The following is a 16,045-nucleotide window of genomic DNA, read 5'->3' as shown; positions in this document are numbered from 1 at the left end:
AATAAACATCTTACAGTGTTTATTATATGTGTAATATAGTATATATTATTATATTGGCTTAACGTCAAAGGGATACGTTTTTGTTTTTAATGTCCTTCTTAACATTACATATTTGATAGGAGGCATAAATAATATGCCTCCTATTTAAGTGAAGACTTAAAGAAACTTCGGCGATGTAACATTGTTTAAATGAAGGGGATATTAAATCCCAGATTCAGCATGAAACTCTTTGATTTCTTATTCGGCTTTGAAATAATGTGGGATTTAATATCCCCTTCATTTAAATAATGAAAATAAGACTTTTATTAACTTAGTATACAATTTACTAACATTGTCAATGTGAAGGGTGTGCTTTGTGACTCTTGACTAGATTAGAAATGTTCACTTCAAAATTAGTAAGTTTCAGCCTTAAATCGCCATGGGATTCTATATCTAGCTTATTTCTTTGTTTTGTTAAAATGGAATTAACATGACTGAAACCAACTTCAACCATGTACGCACCGGCTGAGCAGGAACCACCAACATCCGTTTATTGATAAATACGTCATTTTGGCCTACTTGATTGGCCTCCATAACTATTCTCATGACCTTGCTCCATCTTACAAGTGCTATTCATGTCACTGTTCCCACGATTCACTCTTAATTGTGTTGTCATTCAGGATGGAGGTAATCCAAGTTAACCAAATTAAATATTACCCATACAATGATGTCTTATATTTTTCTATCGACCACTTTGGCGACCACTGCTCTAGCACTTCAAAAAATGCCTCCAATTCTTCCTCAGTTAAACCTTTTGCAGGACCACATTCACAAATTAGTCTTATTGTCCAATTCCATATTCTGATGTTTGTTCACACTTATTATGCTGATCTGGTACTTACAAATTCTTCTGTTAGTTCCATTTCTTATGTTGACCGTACAAATCTTGAACCCTACTGATGTTGAGATCAAGTTAGTTTCAGTATCTGACCTTTGGCTATTCACCCTAGTTTCCTGACAAAACAGCAGGGATCTTATTTAACTGGTCAATGCCCAGCTGGCAAGAGATTTAATCATGTTGTACAATCATTTTGTTTTGATCCTTAAGTGAACCTGTATTTGGAGGTCTATCTATCTCTCTCTCTCTCTCTCTCACACACACACACACACACACAGCTTCCGTATCTGTAAGAATTATTCCTGATGTGGTTAGTAAAAATGTTTGGATTAGAATACTAGAAACAATAATGCAAGTAAGGAAATGAGGAGCAGAAATCACAAAGATTCTTGGCATTCTTATAACATCAGACAACAGTAGGTAAGATGGCTATGCCAGTATACTGCTCCCTGAAAAAAATATCAACAATAGATTATGATTTTAATTGTTTTGAAAACAAAAATATCATGGCTTTACTTAGAAAGATGGCAAGGAAGAGAATAGGAATATTTAGAGAAGAATGGGGAGGGGGGGGGGGTATTTATTAGTCTGATAATCATGTGAACAATCTGTACAAGATCACTGTTGATAGCAAATGTTTATACACACACACACACACACACACACACACACACACACACACACACACACACACACACCTGTTGGTTAAACCATTTGACATCGTGTAGTACCTTAAAATCTGAAAAGATGACTACATTTATGAAATTTGAAATTGAGAAAATCAGAAAGTTGGCAGGTATCATGGGAACAAAAGATTAAAAATGAACTTGACCAAATAAAAATTTTATTTTAGAAATTTTGAACCAAAAAATATAAAAGTGATAATGATTTTAGGCTGGCCTAATACTGATATCAGAGTGGGCATATGAAACGAGTCAATAATGTAGGTGGATAAATTAAGATGGACAGGGATCAAAGAATAGTGAATGAGTTACTATTATGAAGAATATATAGATTTTAGGTAAAAAGTGGACACTTGAAGGGCTTAAAAGTGCTATATTTGATCTGTAGAGCAAGGTTCTTAAATTTTCTAACTCTCAGTCCACCCACTATGTTCCATAGGGTTTACAACCATTCTGGATAAGACAGATATATAAATCAGATTGGAGAAGGAGATGAACATCCCACAGAGTGGAACTGAGACCAAGTATATCTAGGTGGATCCAGACCATGAGATAGTAATATACTGCAGTTTGATTTTTTTTTTTTTTTTTTTTTTTGTGAATGGGATTAAAATAAAAAAGCATTGCAAGCAAAAACTAAAGAAATAAAAAAGGAAGAGTGAGAAAGAGATGCTAAGAGTGCTGCCTTAGCAGATAAAAGTAAGAACTGAGTAATTTAGAGAGCTACCCAATACTTATTTAAGCAGTTTAACTGACTATGTAAATAGTATGTCTGATCTCTAACTGACAGCGTTGAAATCTCATTTGTGGTATAGGTTTGTATAAACATCTTTATGTGATAGACGAAGTTCAATGCTTTGTGTGAGACCCCTACTCTGCTTAAAGGAGGCTTGAAAAAGTTCTATAATTCCACGTCTCTAGTCCACTGAGCAAACGCCCATATTATCTAACCTTTAGCCCACTCATGGTGCAAAATGTTCTACAGCTTCCATGGGTAGGATATACATAAAATAATAGGCTAGTTTAGAAAAATACTATTAACAGGAAACTGGTAAGAAATTATATGCAAGAAAAAAAAAGTACTAATAAACGAAGTCTGTATTGTTATAAAATCACTGACACTGTTTTTGAAGTATAATTAAAATACCAAATACCTGTTGCACATAGAAGTGGCCTGGATTTTCTACATGGCTTAATACAACATTTATTTTGACTGTAATACACAACATATCAGCAGGAAAATAGCTTCTTTTGTTGGTCTTCTTATCTAAAAATTAAAATGTGAAGAACTCATTTGTTACTAGTTATGTTAAATACATGAATGTGATTATGAATTTTCTTTGTCAGCTACTCATTCTTAATACTCGTATATATAATAAAAAGTTCATGAATAAGAAGTTCATGAAGCTGAATTAATGCAACTTTTCAAATGACTAATCAATAGTTAATTTGGAATTGTCTGCTTTGGATTTAATAAATGAATAACAAGCTATTTATTCACTTAATAAAGGAAAAGCTTCACAGCTAGGTCTCTTCTAATACTGCAACACCCTGAAGGAATCATATAGGCAAAGTGGATATTAAATCCAACATTATTTCAAAGCTGAATGCTTGTAGAAACTATGAAAGTTTCATAAGATGATCTGAGAGCTTATGAGAATACAATCCTTGGCATCCCTGATTGCCTTAGTGTGGACTACTTAAAAGACATGGGTGCTGTCCAAACATCCATATATTCGCCTTTTATTAGTCCATTCGATAAGGTTTCACTGGCCTGATAGTGTTTTGAACTGGTTGGTTCGCTTCAGAGACCTCTTGTTCAGTACTAAGGAAACTGAAATGTCAGAGAAATGTATTTTCCTTAATTGAACTCTCGGTCAGTGAATAAAAGTAATTACTAAAGAACGAGCCAAATGGTTTCGCTAAGGCAACTCGGGGGAGACTGAGGATTGCATTCTCATAAGCTCTCAGGTAAACTTATGAAACTTTCATAGTTTCTACAGGCATTCGGCTTTGAAATAATGTTGGATTTAATATCCACTTTGCCTACATAATTTTACATTGCAGAAATGAAGCCATTTGGCTCTTTCTTTAGTAATAACCCTGAAGGAATTTTATTTTTTGGGTAGTGGTGAGGTGGAATGAAGTCCCCCCCCCCAATACATCAATAAATGACCATGCCATTAATATGTGATAATACTTGCCCCAAATTAAAAGGATGTTTCTTAAATGAGGAATAAAACTACTGCCTTGCTGGACAGTAGTTGCTAAGCTGCTTTTTTCTTTTTTTTTTTTTGAGAGGAGGAAGCACCCTTCATTTAGCAGTGGAAGTGCTTACTTTCTGCTTCATGACCTAGTGTTTAGAGAATTGCATGTTTATTGTTTATTATGGGTTTATAAAGCAGTGGTTTATTTACCGCTGTTTTATATTTGCAAAATTCTGAAGTTTATACATAAATTCTAAGATATCAATCTAAATGCCTTTTTATTGTGCAACAAATGACAAACCATGACATTATGTAGCACACTACAAATGCCATATTATATATAAAAAAAGTACCTTTGTACATCATCAAAAATTAAATATATTTTTTACTCTGCGCAAAATACAATTGGCTCTCATTATAACAAACTTGTCAGAACAACAAGAATAATTTATGATAAACAATTTTGCTATAAGGAAATTCTTTCAGAATGTTTTACTAGTCTGCTTAATAACAGTGAGTTAGTTGTTATAAGTGTTTGCTAAAGTGGGAATCCATGTCACAATGTAGCAAACCACAAAATATTCTGAAAGAAAGGTATATTTATCAAATCTAATTATGTGTCATTTAAGCATGAAGGAGTGTCCTTCAGACTTAAGGAGAGGAAAACATGCATTACAATGGAGTCAATTTTAGATAGAATAGCTAGAAAAAAAACACTACTGGGAAAAATGGATAAAATTATTTAATACACAAGTACTAACAATTTCCCTGACTTTTGGAATAGAAAGCTAATCATTATGATTTAAGTAAGGCCACTGTTATCCCACTGATTTATATTTATTTAGTGTTTGGCACATGCAGTGCAATACAGAATAAGAAACATATGAACATAAATATAGTATAAAAACTACAACTGCATTTCCAAGTTTTTGATGCATTCTAGTAGTGATGATGCAGCTTGGAGAAAATCAGACCAATCATCTTGATAAGCACACAGGCTGCATTCAGTGTTGATGTGATGAATTGTTTGTTTAAGAGCACTGCAGTCACATTGAGGAGAGAGGCATTTTCACCACTTAAATAAAAAGTCTGCACATTATCCCACTAAATTAAGTGGCTGTTGTCAATTCCATGTTGAGCCAGACAAGATTTATGATGATAAGCTGGATTGATGTTTTGAAATTACCATTTTTAAATGATTCATCATACACCCGACCAAAATAAAACAGGTTGCAGAAATATGGAACTTATAGTCTGTCTTTTGGAGATGGTAAAAGTATATTTGGTTGAAAGTAGTAGTGAGTTGGATTTCTTAATCTCTGCTATATGCTCTTTTATATAAAAGAGCTTCATCCCTTTGAAGATGTTGGGAGAAATTGCCAGTGGTTTTATGTGTAATTCTTAGATTATAACCATATAGCAGATGATAGTCTGCTTAATGTTTTGAATTCATGTCAAAGAGGTACTTTGGAGATTTTGTGCTCTTAAATACCAAGGATTTTATAATTTCATGTTTATAAGATAGCATGCAAATGAGATGTGAATATAGTGACTCATAACAGTGGGTTTGCAGTAACAGGGATGGATCTAGGAAAGAGGAGGGGAAGCAAACCAGGGTATTTGTAGTAGGCAACAAGAAAGGAAACAATCAAAATTAAGTCAAATGTGACCACCACAAGAAATAAAAATGTGTAAAATAACAATAATTGCATCCCATTCTCAGAAGAACAACTTTATGGTTATACTTTCAGTTTAATTGCATGTCCTCACCAAAAATAAATTTAAAATTTGGCTTCTATCAACCCAATACCAATTATACTTTTTTTAAAAAAAATTGTTGCATAAATAACTTATAATGGAAAAAACAGGTTCAAATAATTTTGTTATAAGATAAAATGAGCATGGTAATTTGGAAATTTCTAAAAACAGAGATATATGTTGTGGTTATCAAGCTTTGCTTTTGTTTTATTGTCTAATAATACAGAACCTTTGTAAATAGTCTGACTGAACAATTAAAAAAAAAACATCTAAGCAATCCCTTTAATAAAAAAAAAGTGCTACAAAAGAATAATAGCTTTAATTTTTGACTGCATAGCATGCAGAGATATTTTGGATAAAACAGTAATTATACTGTTGTATCTGGTATATATATAATCTCAGTATTATCTAGGTCTACCTACTCACTGATGAGACCTCAAAGGTTAAAACCGGTCTGGGTAGTGACCTTCCACCATAATGTATAACATCATGCATCTCCTAAGAGATGTGTTTTATATTATGGGAAATACTGAGAATAGTGATCAGAACTTTATCCACCTTTGCTACTAGTTGCCCTAGTATTGAACCATGTGTTTTAGCTTACGCTACAATCCGCCAAACTTCCAAACTTTTTATAGTTTGCTATTTGCTATATATTCGGCATGAAATGCTTTGATTTCAATCTTTGAGTTTCTTATTTGGCTTTGAAATAATGTGGGATTTAACATCCCCTTAATTTAAATAATTTTATATCGCTGAAGTGAAGCCTTTTGGCTCTTTATTTCAGTAATTATACTATAATCTCCTGTGGCAACATATTATGAAAGGTAAGTTATTCATTGAAAGAGAGTCCACGCAGTTAGCCTAGTGGCTGTGCGCCTTGCAACCACATGACTGGAGAAGGAGTGTCCCAGGTTCGATTCCCATCAAAAACGTGAGGAATTTGAGGATCTTCCTCAGCCATAGCCAAGTTAGCCGGTCCTGGGTGCAGGCAATAGGGTTTTTTCCACCAGTTTATTTGCCGTTTTTCATCCCACAAGCAGGCAAACCGGCCCCATGAACACACATGGATCTACAGCCATAAATACTTACCCCCATGAGGGGGCTCAACTCTCCCCGACAGGGGGGGGGGGGGGCAAAAGGGAAGAAACTCGATACGAATAAATAAAAATAAATTGAAAGAGAAATTACATTTGCCTATTCTGTCGATTTTTCAGTAAATTAGCAAGTCCATAACAACAATAAATTATAGAAATAACTGTTTTGTACATATTTAGCAGTAAAAAAATAAATCATTATTTAATTAAATTGCATAAGGAAGTTGTATAAAGATATGGTGAAGAAAGGTGTGAGAAGGAGTAGATTTTTACGTGGCAAGTTGTGAGTGGAATGCAGGTAGCGTAAATAACTTCAAAACTCATTATGACAGATGTTGCTGTTGTGGACCTCCATGATGAGTCTGTTGACTCCATGAAAGTCAAAATAATAAATAATAATACATAAAACTATTAACAGGACATAATTTATAATGTTATTTTAAATCAATATTTGGACATTTTTTTTTTTTTTTGCAAAAAAGTGTTTTGAATCAATTATTAAACTTTTTTTGAGAAAAATGCTACATTAGAAAGCAACATTTTATTTCATACATTTCTTACATGTTTTATGCCATGAAAACTACAAAATGTATGTTTAAAAAAAAAGACATCTGATGAGAGGTGAAGCTAAAATTGGTCTCTGCCCCCCACCCCAAAAAATTCACATTTTTGTAGATCAGACCCAGTATGGTAGACAAATCATAAGAATGCCATAATAAAATTTGATGAATGACTAAAAAAAACATTGCTCCTAACAATTCTTTCTCCAAAGTAAACCTGATTGTGTGATGTGAATTATTAATTTTATGCTGAAAGGAAAAAGAGAAAGAGAGATTTCTTCAAGACATTCTAAATTGAATTGGCTAAATTTGGGGACAGAATTGAATTCATTGCAGTTCCTTCAACCTGTTTGTAAAGTTTGTATTTTCAGGTGAAATATCCAGAAGTGATTGTAAATTTGAATTAGCTTGTAATGTCAGATGGAAATTATTGGGATAAAAATTCTGATGTCTCCATATGAGAAATATTTGTGAAAAAAAGAGATGCAATGTCTAAGCCAATCATAATATTGGATGATTTGAGTTTCATGCTTTTTATTTTTGAAAGAAATGTGTAATTTTTATCAAAGGAACAGCAATCAGTTAAAGAAAGGATGAAGAAGATCAGACAAAAATTTTGAAATTTTGTCAGTAGGGGCTGTCTATGAAAGCAACAATAAGTTAAAGAGGACAATTCTTTTTATGCCGTTTAGGTGCACCGTAAATTTTAGGAAGCCTTGCATTTATATGGTCTGATTTTTTAATAGCTACTTGATCAATGGATGTTTATCTAATAACATGTTAAGTTTATTTAGCCTTTTGTTAATCCACAGAACCTATCTGAAAAAAGTAAATTCAGTTCATAAGATCATAAGCTTTAGAGAAATTTAATGCTGCTGGAACATTCTCAGAAAAATAAGACTGAAACTTCCCACAGACAAATGAGCAGTTAAGTAGTCTGGTTATTCATTAACTGAAGAAAAACCGAATATTCTACATAATATAGATGAAAGGGAAACAGCAGACTAGCAAACTTACTGTATAGATATAAAATAAATGGAAAAAAGAGACTTGAAAAAGCAAAATACTGACAGCACGAGACCTGCAACAGGCCATATGGGCAAGAGGAAAATTATAATATAGAAAGGAATATCAATCATCTTTCTAACAATGAGGCTAACAGACTTCACTTTGAAGTCACTCCAATTATTTATGCTGCCAAACCTTCTGTAGAGAATATTACTTCTTCAAAGTTGAAAGTCTTGCAGTGAGGGAAAAAACAGCAGTGTTGTCATCAGAAATGTGTTTTGGAATGAATAATAGAGGGCTCCTCCCACAATGAGTCAAAGACTCATGGTGGGAGGTCTATCATACACAGCTCATTATACTGTGTTTCAAATACATTCATGTTCTCTACACTCTCAAGTAATGCATTTCCAATCATTCACAATTCTCCATGCAAAAAAAATTTGCTTCTCATTGTGCTCACATCATCCTTATACTGTTCTCTCCCTCCCTATCAGGAGGACCTCTTTTTCTTCCTTCATTTCTCATCATTCTATGGAAAATCTCTTCCACATTAATCTGATAAAAATCCCTTAGTAACTTATACATCTCTATATCAACTCCTGCTATCCACTAGCTTCTAAATTGCATCTTTTCAACCTTCCTTCATAATCTTCTTCTTCCTTTCCAGGCTTAAAGGCCAAGTGGCCTGTTCCAGACTCAGCTCCATCTTTTTAAGGGTCTTTCTCCGCATCGGGTACCTTTTGGGTGGTAATTTAGAATTTGTTTAGGTATTCTGCTCCTATTTATTCTGAATACGTATGCTTTCTATTTTTTTCTATAGCAAATAACCGTTTCATTTAGGGAGTTTGTAATTCCAAGTTTATTTCTGATTTCGCTGCTTTTCATTTTATCCATTATCGTGACTCCATCAGTTCTGTGCAGAAATTTCATTTCGGATGATTTAATTCTTCTTTCATCTGCTTTTTTTATTGTCAATATCTCATTGCGATAAATTAAGATAGGTTTAGCTACTGTATTATAGATCTTATTCGCGTGTTTTTGTATAAAATTGGGTTTAAAAATTTTATTTATAATGCCTGTTATTTTTAGAAAGTTTGATAACTTCGGTTCTATATCAGTTTCATATGACATTGTGCATCCTAAATATTTGAATGTATTTACTTGCTCTATTATTTTGTTGTTTATTACTATTTTGCTTTTTATTGGGTAAGCATCTTTGAAGGCCATGACTTCTGTTTTGTCTGTTGATATTTCCATACCATATGTTTTTATCAGGTTATTTAAACTGCATAACGCTTTTTGTAGTTCATCTTTATTGTTTCCAAGGATTATTTGGTCATCAGCAAAGAATCGAGTAGTTAATCTGTTGTTACGGTTTATCTTGAATCATCCTTCATTAGTTATCTTCCATTCTTTTATGATTTTATCTATGTATGTGTTACTGGCAAAGTGTGAAAAGCAGGCATTGTATAGAATGCGTGACATTTTTAGGAAAAGTATGAAATGTCTGTTTTATTTTAATATTTTCCCTAGGCATTGTATAGAATACCTAGGCATTATATAGAATGACAAATAATATTTTGGCAAAGTATGAAAAACGCTTTTATTGAAAAGATGCATGTGAAAATGTAAGAAGTACAAAATATAAGATACCGGATTTTTCTACAAAAAGAAAAACTACTTGTTTCTACAAGCTAGACTGGAATGACATTTTAAATTGCACTTAACTGCCTTTTTTTAATACAAAAGCACTTCAAATTTTGGCACTTGGTCTTGCAAGTACACCTCATGAACCCTTGGCCACTACCCATGGACTGAGCAGAAGCGGCTGACAGGAGAGCTATTTCGTGGTCAGGAACGTCTCCAACTCTCAGCAAGTCCTTGGGACATAAAGTGAATTGTGATGTGGCATAGAGTCGGTAAAAATCATTGTCTGTCATACTCATAACAACCACCAGCAGATTGCACGAGTCACCCCGTCCCTTGTCGACGTCTGGGATAGGAACTCACACAGTGGCCCCCAAAGGTGAAGGAGGAAATTTTTTGTCTGAATCCATTTGCATTTTTTGGCCTGTATTTCCAGATTCAATTTAGATCGAATTTTACCTTCGACAGCATTCTTAATATTGAAGCAAAGAGTACACGAAATATTAACATCATAACCTTCTAATTTCTCACTTGCAGTGTCTTTACTCTCATGTCCACAGGCAGCATGAACATTTCGGTGACAAGTTTCTGCACGTATGGGTACCACTGGTTACCTTCAAACAGACAGCGTCGAAAGTCATGTGACTCCCCTTGCAACATTAAAAGTCACTGCCGGGAGTATTTTATACTTTGCCCATTTGCCTCTTGGCATTTTATAGAATGCCTAGGAAATGTGTGAAAATCTAAACATTTCATACTTTGACGTCCCACTTTCAGCATTCTATACAATGCCTAATTTCACACTTTGCCGGTAACATATATAATAAATAAAAAACCTGTGAGAGAGAGGGTAATCCTGACATACTCCTCTATTTATTGGCTTCCAGCTTGATGTTAAATTATTGTACCACATAGATATTTTATTATCTTGATATATATTAAATAAGGCTCTAAAAAATTGGTTTGGTATTTCATATTCTTCCAGGATTTCCCATACTTTTTCTCTGATAATTTTATCAAATACTTTGGTGTAATAAAAGCTATGTGTGTTTCTATGTTCATTTCTCTGTGCTTTTCAATTAGTATTTTTAATGTAAATGTAAAAGAGTCTATGCAAGACCTGCCTTTTCTGAATCCATTTTGTTTCTTCTATTAATTTTGGATCTATTATATGTTAAGTTTATATGCTTATATTTCCTTCATAATCAACATTCCAAAGACCAGAAATGACCTTAGGTAATTTCCTCTGGACTATTTCCAATATCTCTTCATCCTTTTGAAAACCAGATAATCAAATCTGCACAGTAGATCGTGCTGTTCTCATAATTTTAGCAATGTCATCTCTAAATTTTAGATTCCTACTCACCATCACACCCAGTTTTCTTATTTTATCCACTCCCTGCAATATATTCCCACTAAGTGTACATCCTATCCTTATTTCTCAAAATTTAAAATCTTACACATTGCAACACAGAATTAGTAACCCCACACACATGCCCATCACTTAGTCTATTCAAGTCCTCTTGTAAAGCCACAACATCTGCTACACTCCTCATAGTTCTTCGAAACTTGGCATCATCTGCAAGCAACTGAACATCTCCATTCAAATGTTCTCTAATATCATTAACATCCAGATTAAGAGCAGTGGCCCTAAAACAGATTATTGAGGCACACCACTAGTGACTTTCCTCTTCTGGAATGTTGCTTCCCAAATACAATTTGCTGATGCCTATCAGACAGCCAATTTCCAATCCAATGCATGAATCTAATCTAATCCCATCCATTTTAGTTTAACTATCAATTTATCAAGTGGCAATCTATCAAAAGCCTTTGTAAAATATCTAAGTATTCTGCTGTGTATCCATCTTCCTTGTCCAATGCCATCTTACCTTCCTTTGGCAAATCCATGCTGTCCATCAAACAGAATATCATTGTTGTCAACCCAATTCTAGATACTGGTTCTCACTAACCTCTCTAACAATAACCATAACAATTGACACACAGATCATAGCCTATAATTTGAAGCTCAATTTCTGTTACTTCACTTATGAAGCAGTACAATCTTGCCTTCTTCCATTCCTTTGCAACTTGATCCAACATAACATGTTAAACAAGTATACCAAGACAGAAATCAATGCCCTATCACATTTCCTCAAAACACATAGTGACATCCCACAGCCTTATTAACATTAAGTTTACTCAATTCCTTATATACCCTCTTGTTCACTCAGTTAGTCTCTCTTCCTCCCCTTCCACTGCTCTCAAACTCTGCACGATGTTACATAAAGGTATTTCATTCACAAGGATGAAATACCTTTATTAAACTGCAAATTTTATATCTCCACAATATCCTCTGCAGCAGTTAACCTTTTACTATTTTCTTCAATCAATGCCATTCTCTCATAATCATTCTTTTTTCTACTGGCTACATATCAAAAGAACTCCGTAGTTTTTTTTTTTTTTTTTAAATTCTTCATTAGCTAACCCCTGTTCATACTGCTACCTTTACCAACTGAGTTACTCTCCTTGCCTGTTCTTTGTACTCTCATGGAGCTGATTATTACCACTCAGCTTACACTGCCTTCATAATACTTCCCTTGTAATGCATGCTTTATCTCTGCATTCATCCATTTCATATCTACCTTATTTAATCTTCTGATTCTCAAAATACATTTAAACATTGCTTCTACTAGACAGTTCTTCAATAAGATCCAAACAACACTGATGCAAGCTGTAACATGAAATGATCAAATCCAATACCTCCAATCCTAGTGTGCCTTCTGTTACATACTGTCCGAGGTCGCTGTCCCTCAAAACTCGATGATATCCGGTCATCCCAAGCTGTATTGCCATAATTAAAATCACCCATAATAATCACCGTTTTTCTAATTGACTGCTAATTTTTTATACATTTCATGATTACTACCCCTATCATTACCTATATTATAAAGTAATGAGTGTGTTAGCTAAGGAAGATTCATACACAGTGATATTCTTGGACTTTGCAAAAGCATTTGATAGATTACTTCATGATACACATACCAGCCACTGAATTAGAAACTTTTTTTTAATACTGTGTTAGACCTGCTTTAGCCTGAGTTACAGTATATATATGCAGTTTGGCATAGATTCCACAAAGTGTTGGATTGCATCTACATCCACAACATACCAAGCATTCACCAAACAGTCCTTTAAATGGTTCAGATTTGAAGGAAGAGAACTTTGCTCCTGGATCTGATTTTCTAACATTTCCTATACATTCTCAATGGATTCAGATCCTCCATTGAGAATGTATGTCACGCTCAATAAACCACTGCTGAACAATTCTTGTATGATGGACAGTATCACTATCATCCATGAAACTGCCATCATCTGCTGGATAAAAAGCCAAATTGCAGGATAGACCTGCTCAGCAATAATGCTTAGATATTCCTTGGACACCCGACTTTCCAGCAATATCAGGGGATTCCTTCCATACCAACAGAACATGCTCCCCACTATGACACCACCTCTAGAACCTTGAGCTGTTTTACAAGGCAAGCAGAGTTCATTTCTTCATGGGGCTTCTACCAAACTCTGTCTACTGTCGGTATAGAACAAGGTGTGGCATGAATCATCGAACCATGACTTTTTTTCCCAGTCTTCCAGTATCCAGCGATGGTGTTTCTGACATCATTATAGACGAACTATTCAATTCTTCGCAGAAATCAGTTGCTTCCATATAGGTATACGACTGCCAATACCGATTCCCTGCACACAGTTTGGTTAGAACATGGGTCGGGAACAGTCCTCATTAAATGTTTCAGTCAAATGCTACACATAGAAAGTTCTTGTCCCTACAACCCTTCTCTGATGATGATGCTGTTCCTGTGATAACGTTGCCCTAAGACAATATTGCCTTAGGACCACACGCAAGCAATGGACCCATCTTAGACAAGCAATATGAATTATTTTTCCTCTGATTAAACAGCTGAGATATCTCACCTTTTGAGAAACCAGTCAGCACTGCTGTTTTCAAAATCGTGGCTCAAGCCAAACAGGCACCCACAATAAGTCCTTTATTGAACTTTGAAAGATTGTGTGTTGTCCCATTATGTTCAACACTATAGACAATTACTGACTAGCAGCATTTTTAAATAGCTGATTAGAACACGTGGCGATGCACATGACCATATATTTTGCATATATGCTGCATAAAGGTTTCTAATTCAGTGGCTGGTATATATTGGTGTATAAGTTGCAGAGGATAGAATTGAATAGTATATTGGTTATATGGATTTAAGACTGGGATTTCATGTATGATGGAACAACATTTCAATAGAGAAGGGTAATCAGTGGTGTGTCTAGAGGTTCTGCTCTTTGTCTCCTGCTGTCAAAAGTCTCTTAGGCCCATACATGGTGCTAATGTACTACAGGTTTGCAATCTTTTGAAATCTTGTTCTAGTAAAGCAAAATTTCTGATTATCTAATCCACATTGTTATTTCATTTTCTGATAGCCCATTCATTTTTTATTATTATTATTATTATTGTTCCGGGAAACTCCAAGGAGTCGACAGACTCATCGAGGGAGGCCCTAACATCATGTCAAGAACAACTATTCAACATTCACACAGTATCTATCATACCTTGCCTTGAACTCATTCACGGTCGTAGCACCCACAACAGACTCTGGAAGCTTATTCCACTCATTTACCACTCTCCAAGTAAAGAACCTAGCTCTAACACCCTTGTCAACCACGCTCTTGCCCAGCTTCCATGCATGGCCCCTAGTCCTCCCACCACCAGTCATATTTTCAAAAATATCTTCTGGATCAATCTTATAAAAACCCTTCAGTAATTTGAATGTCTCAATCATATCACCCCTCCTTCGCCTATCGTCCAATTTCTGCAACCCACAAATCTTCAACCTATTCTCATAAGGTTCATTCCACAGACCTGCTATCATCTTGGTCACTCGTCTCTGGACCCTCTCCACCACGAAGAAACCCTGGTGCCCAAAACTGGGCACAGAAGTCCAGATGGGGTCTTATCAAGTCTCGATACAGAGGAACAACAACTTGTTCGTCTCTGCATGTTAAAGTATTTTTCAGAAGCCAAGTGATTTGGTGAGCTGTTTTAGTTACTTTTGCAATGTGCCCCCTAAACTTCAACTCCCTATCCACCAACACTCCCAAATCCCTGGCCTCATCAATCTCCTGGAGTATGGTTCCACCAATGCGATATACTGCTGCTATTCTTTTCACCCCAAAGTGCATAACCTTACACTTTGCCACATTAAATTGACATCCATTTTTCCTAGCCCAGTCCTCCAAACTATCCAAATCATCCTGTAAAATTTTGACATCCTGTGCACTCACAATTGCTCTACCCAACTTTGCATCATCAGCAAACAAGTGAACACTTCCTCTCAGATCCTTTCCAATATCATTGATGAACAAATTGAAAAGCAGTGGTCCAAGAACAGAGCCCTGTGGCACTCCACTAGTCACAAGACGTCTTTTAGACTCCACTCCTGAATAAACCACTCTTTGATATCTCTCCTTCAACCACCCTCCTATCCATCTCACCAACCCTATATCTATACCCATCTGCTCCAGTTTACTGATTAGGGTTCCATGTGGTATCCTATCAAAGGCCTTGGCAAGGTCCAGTAGTATCACTGTAAACCCATTACCCCTATCCAGTTCAGCCGTCACTGTGTTATAAAACGTGAGCAAGTTACTGAGGCATGATTTACCCTTCACAAAACCATGTTGTCCCCCATACAATATCCCATTTTCATCTATCCAATCCTGTATTCTTTTCTTGACTAATTTCTCTAAGACCTTGACAATGATTCCTGATATGCTAATCGGTCGGTAATTTACAACAGCAGTCTTGGAACCACCTTTATGCAGTGGAACTATTTTCCCCTCTTTCCACCTGCTCGGGACTAACCCAGACCCGAGAGTCAAATTAAACAAAATGGTCAAGGGTACTGACAATTCTTTAGCTGCTTCTCGTACAACACGAGCTGGTATACCATCCAATCCCACGGATGTATTGACATTGAGGTTATGCAATACACTACTCACCTCCACTTCATTAACCACAATTCCCGTATAATCTACTGGTTTATTCGTTTCTGCAATGTCACCACCTAGATGATATACACTTGCAAAGTGATCACTCAGTAACTCAACTATCTCAACTGATTCAGTTACCTCC

General features: G+C 35.2%; 1 protein-coding gene across 2 annotated transcripts in view; it reads right to left on the bottom strand.

Annotated features, from left to right (window-relative positions):
* Window positions 1–16,045, bottom strand: part of qin (tudor domain-containing protein qin) — a 544,378-nt gene that overhangs the window by 220,705 nt on the left and 307,628 nt on the right. For both annotated transcript variants that reach the window (XM_090401282.1, XM_090401283.1), the window contains one exon: window positions 2,715–2,827. In XM_090401282.1, coding sequence (XP_090257408.1) covers window positions 2,715–2,827 — 113 coding nt within the window. The remainder of the gene's footprint in view (window positions 1–2,714; window positions 2,828–16,045) is intronic.

The sequence above is a fragment of the Typopeltis vanoorti genome, chromosome 12 (assembly GCF_054136105.1).
Source record: "Typopeltis vanoorti isolate ZY-2024b chromosome 12, IOZ_Tvanoo_1.0, whole genome shotgun sequence".
Classification (NCBI taxonomy): Eukaryota; Metazoa; Arthropoda; class Arachnida; order Uropygi; family Thelyphonidae; genus Typopeltis; species Typopeltis vanoorti.
Note: the sequence above shows the minus strand (reverse complement) of the source record. Positions and strands in the feature narration are given on the sequence as shown.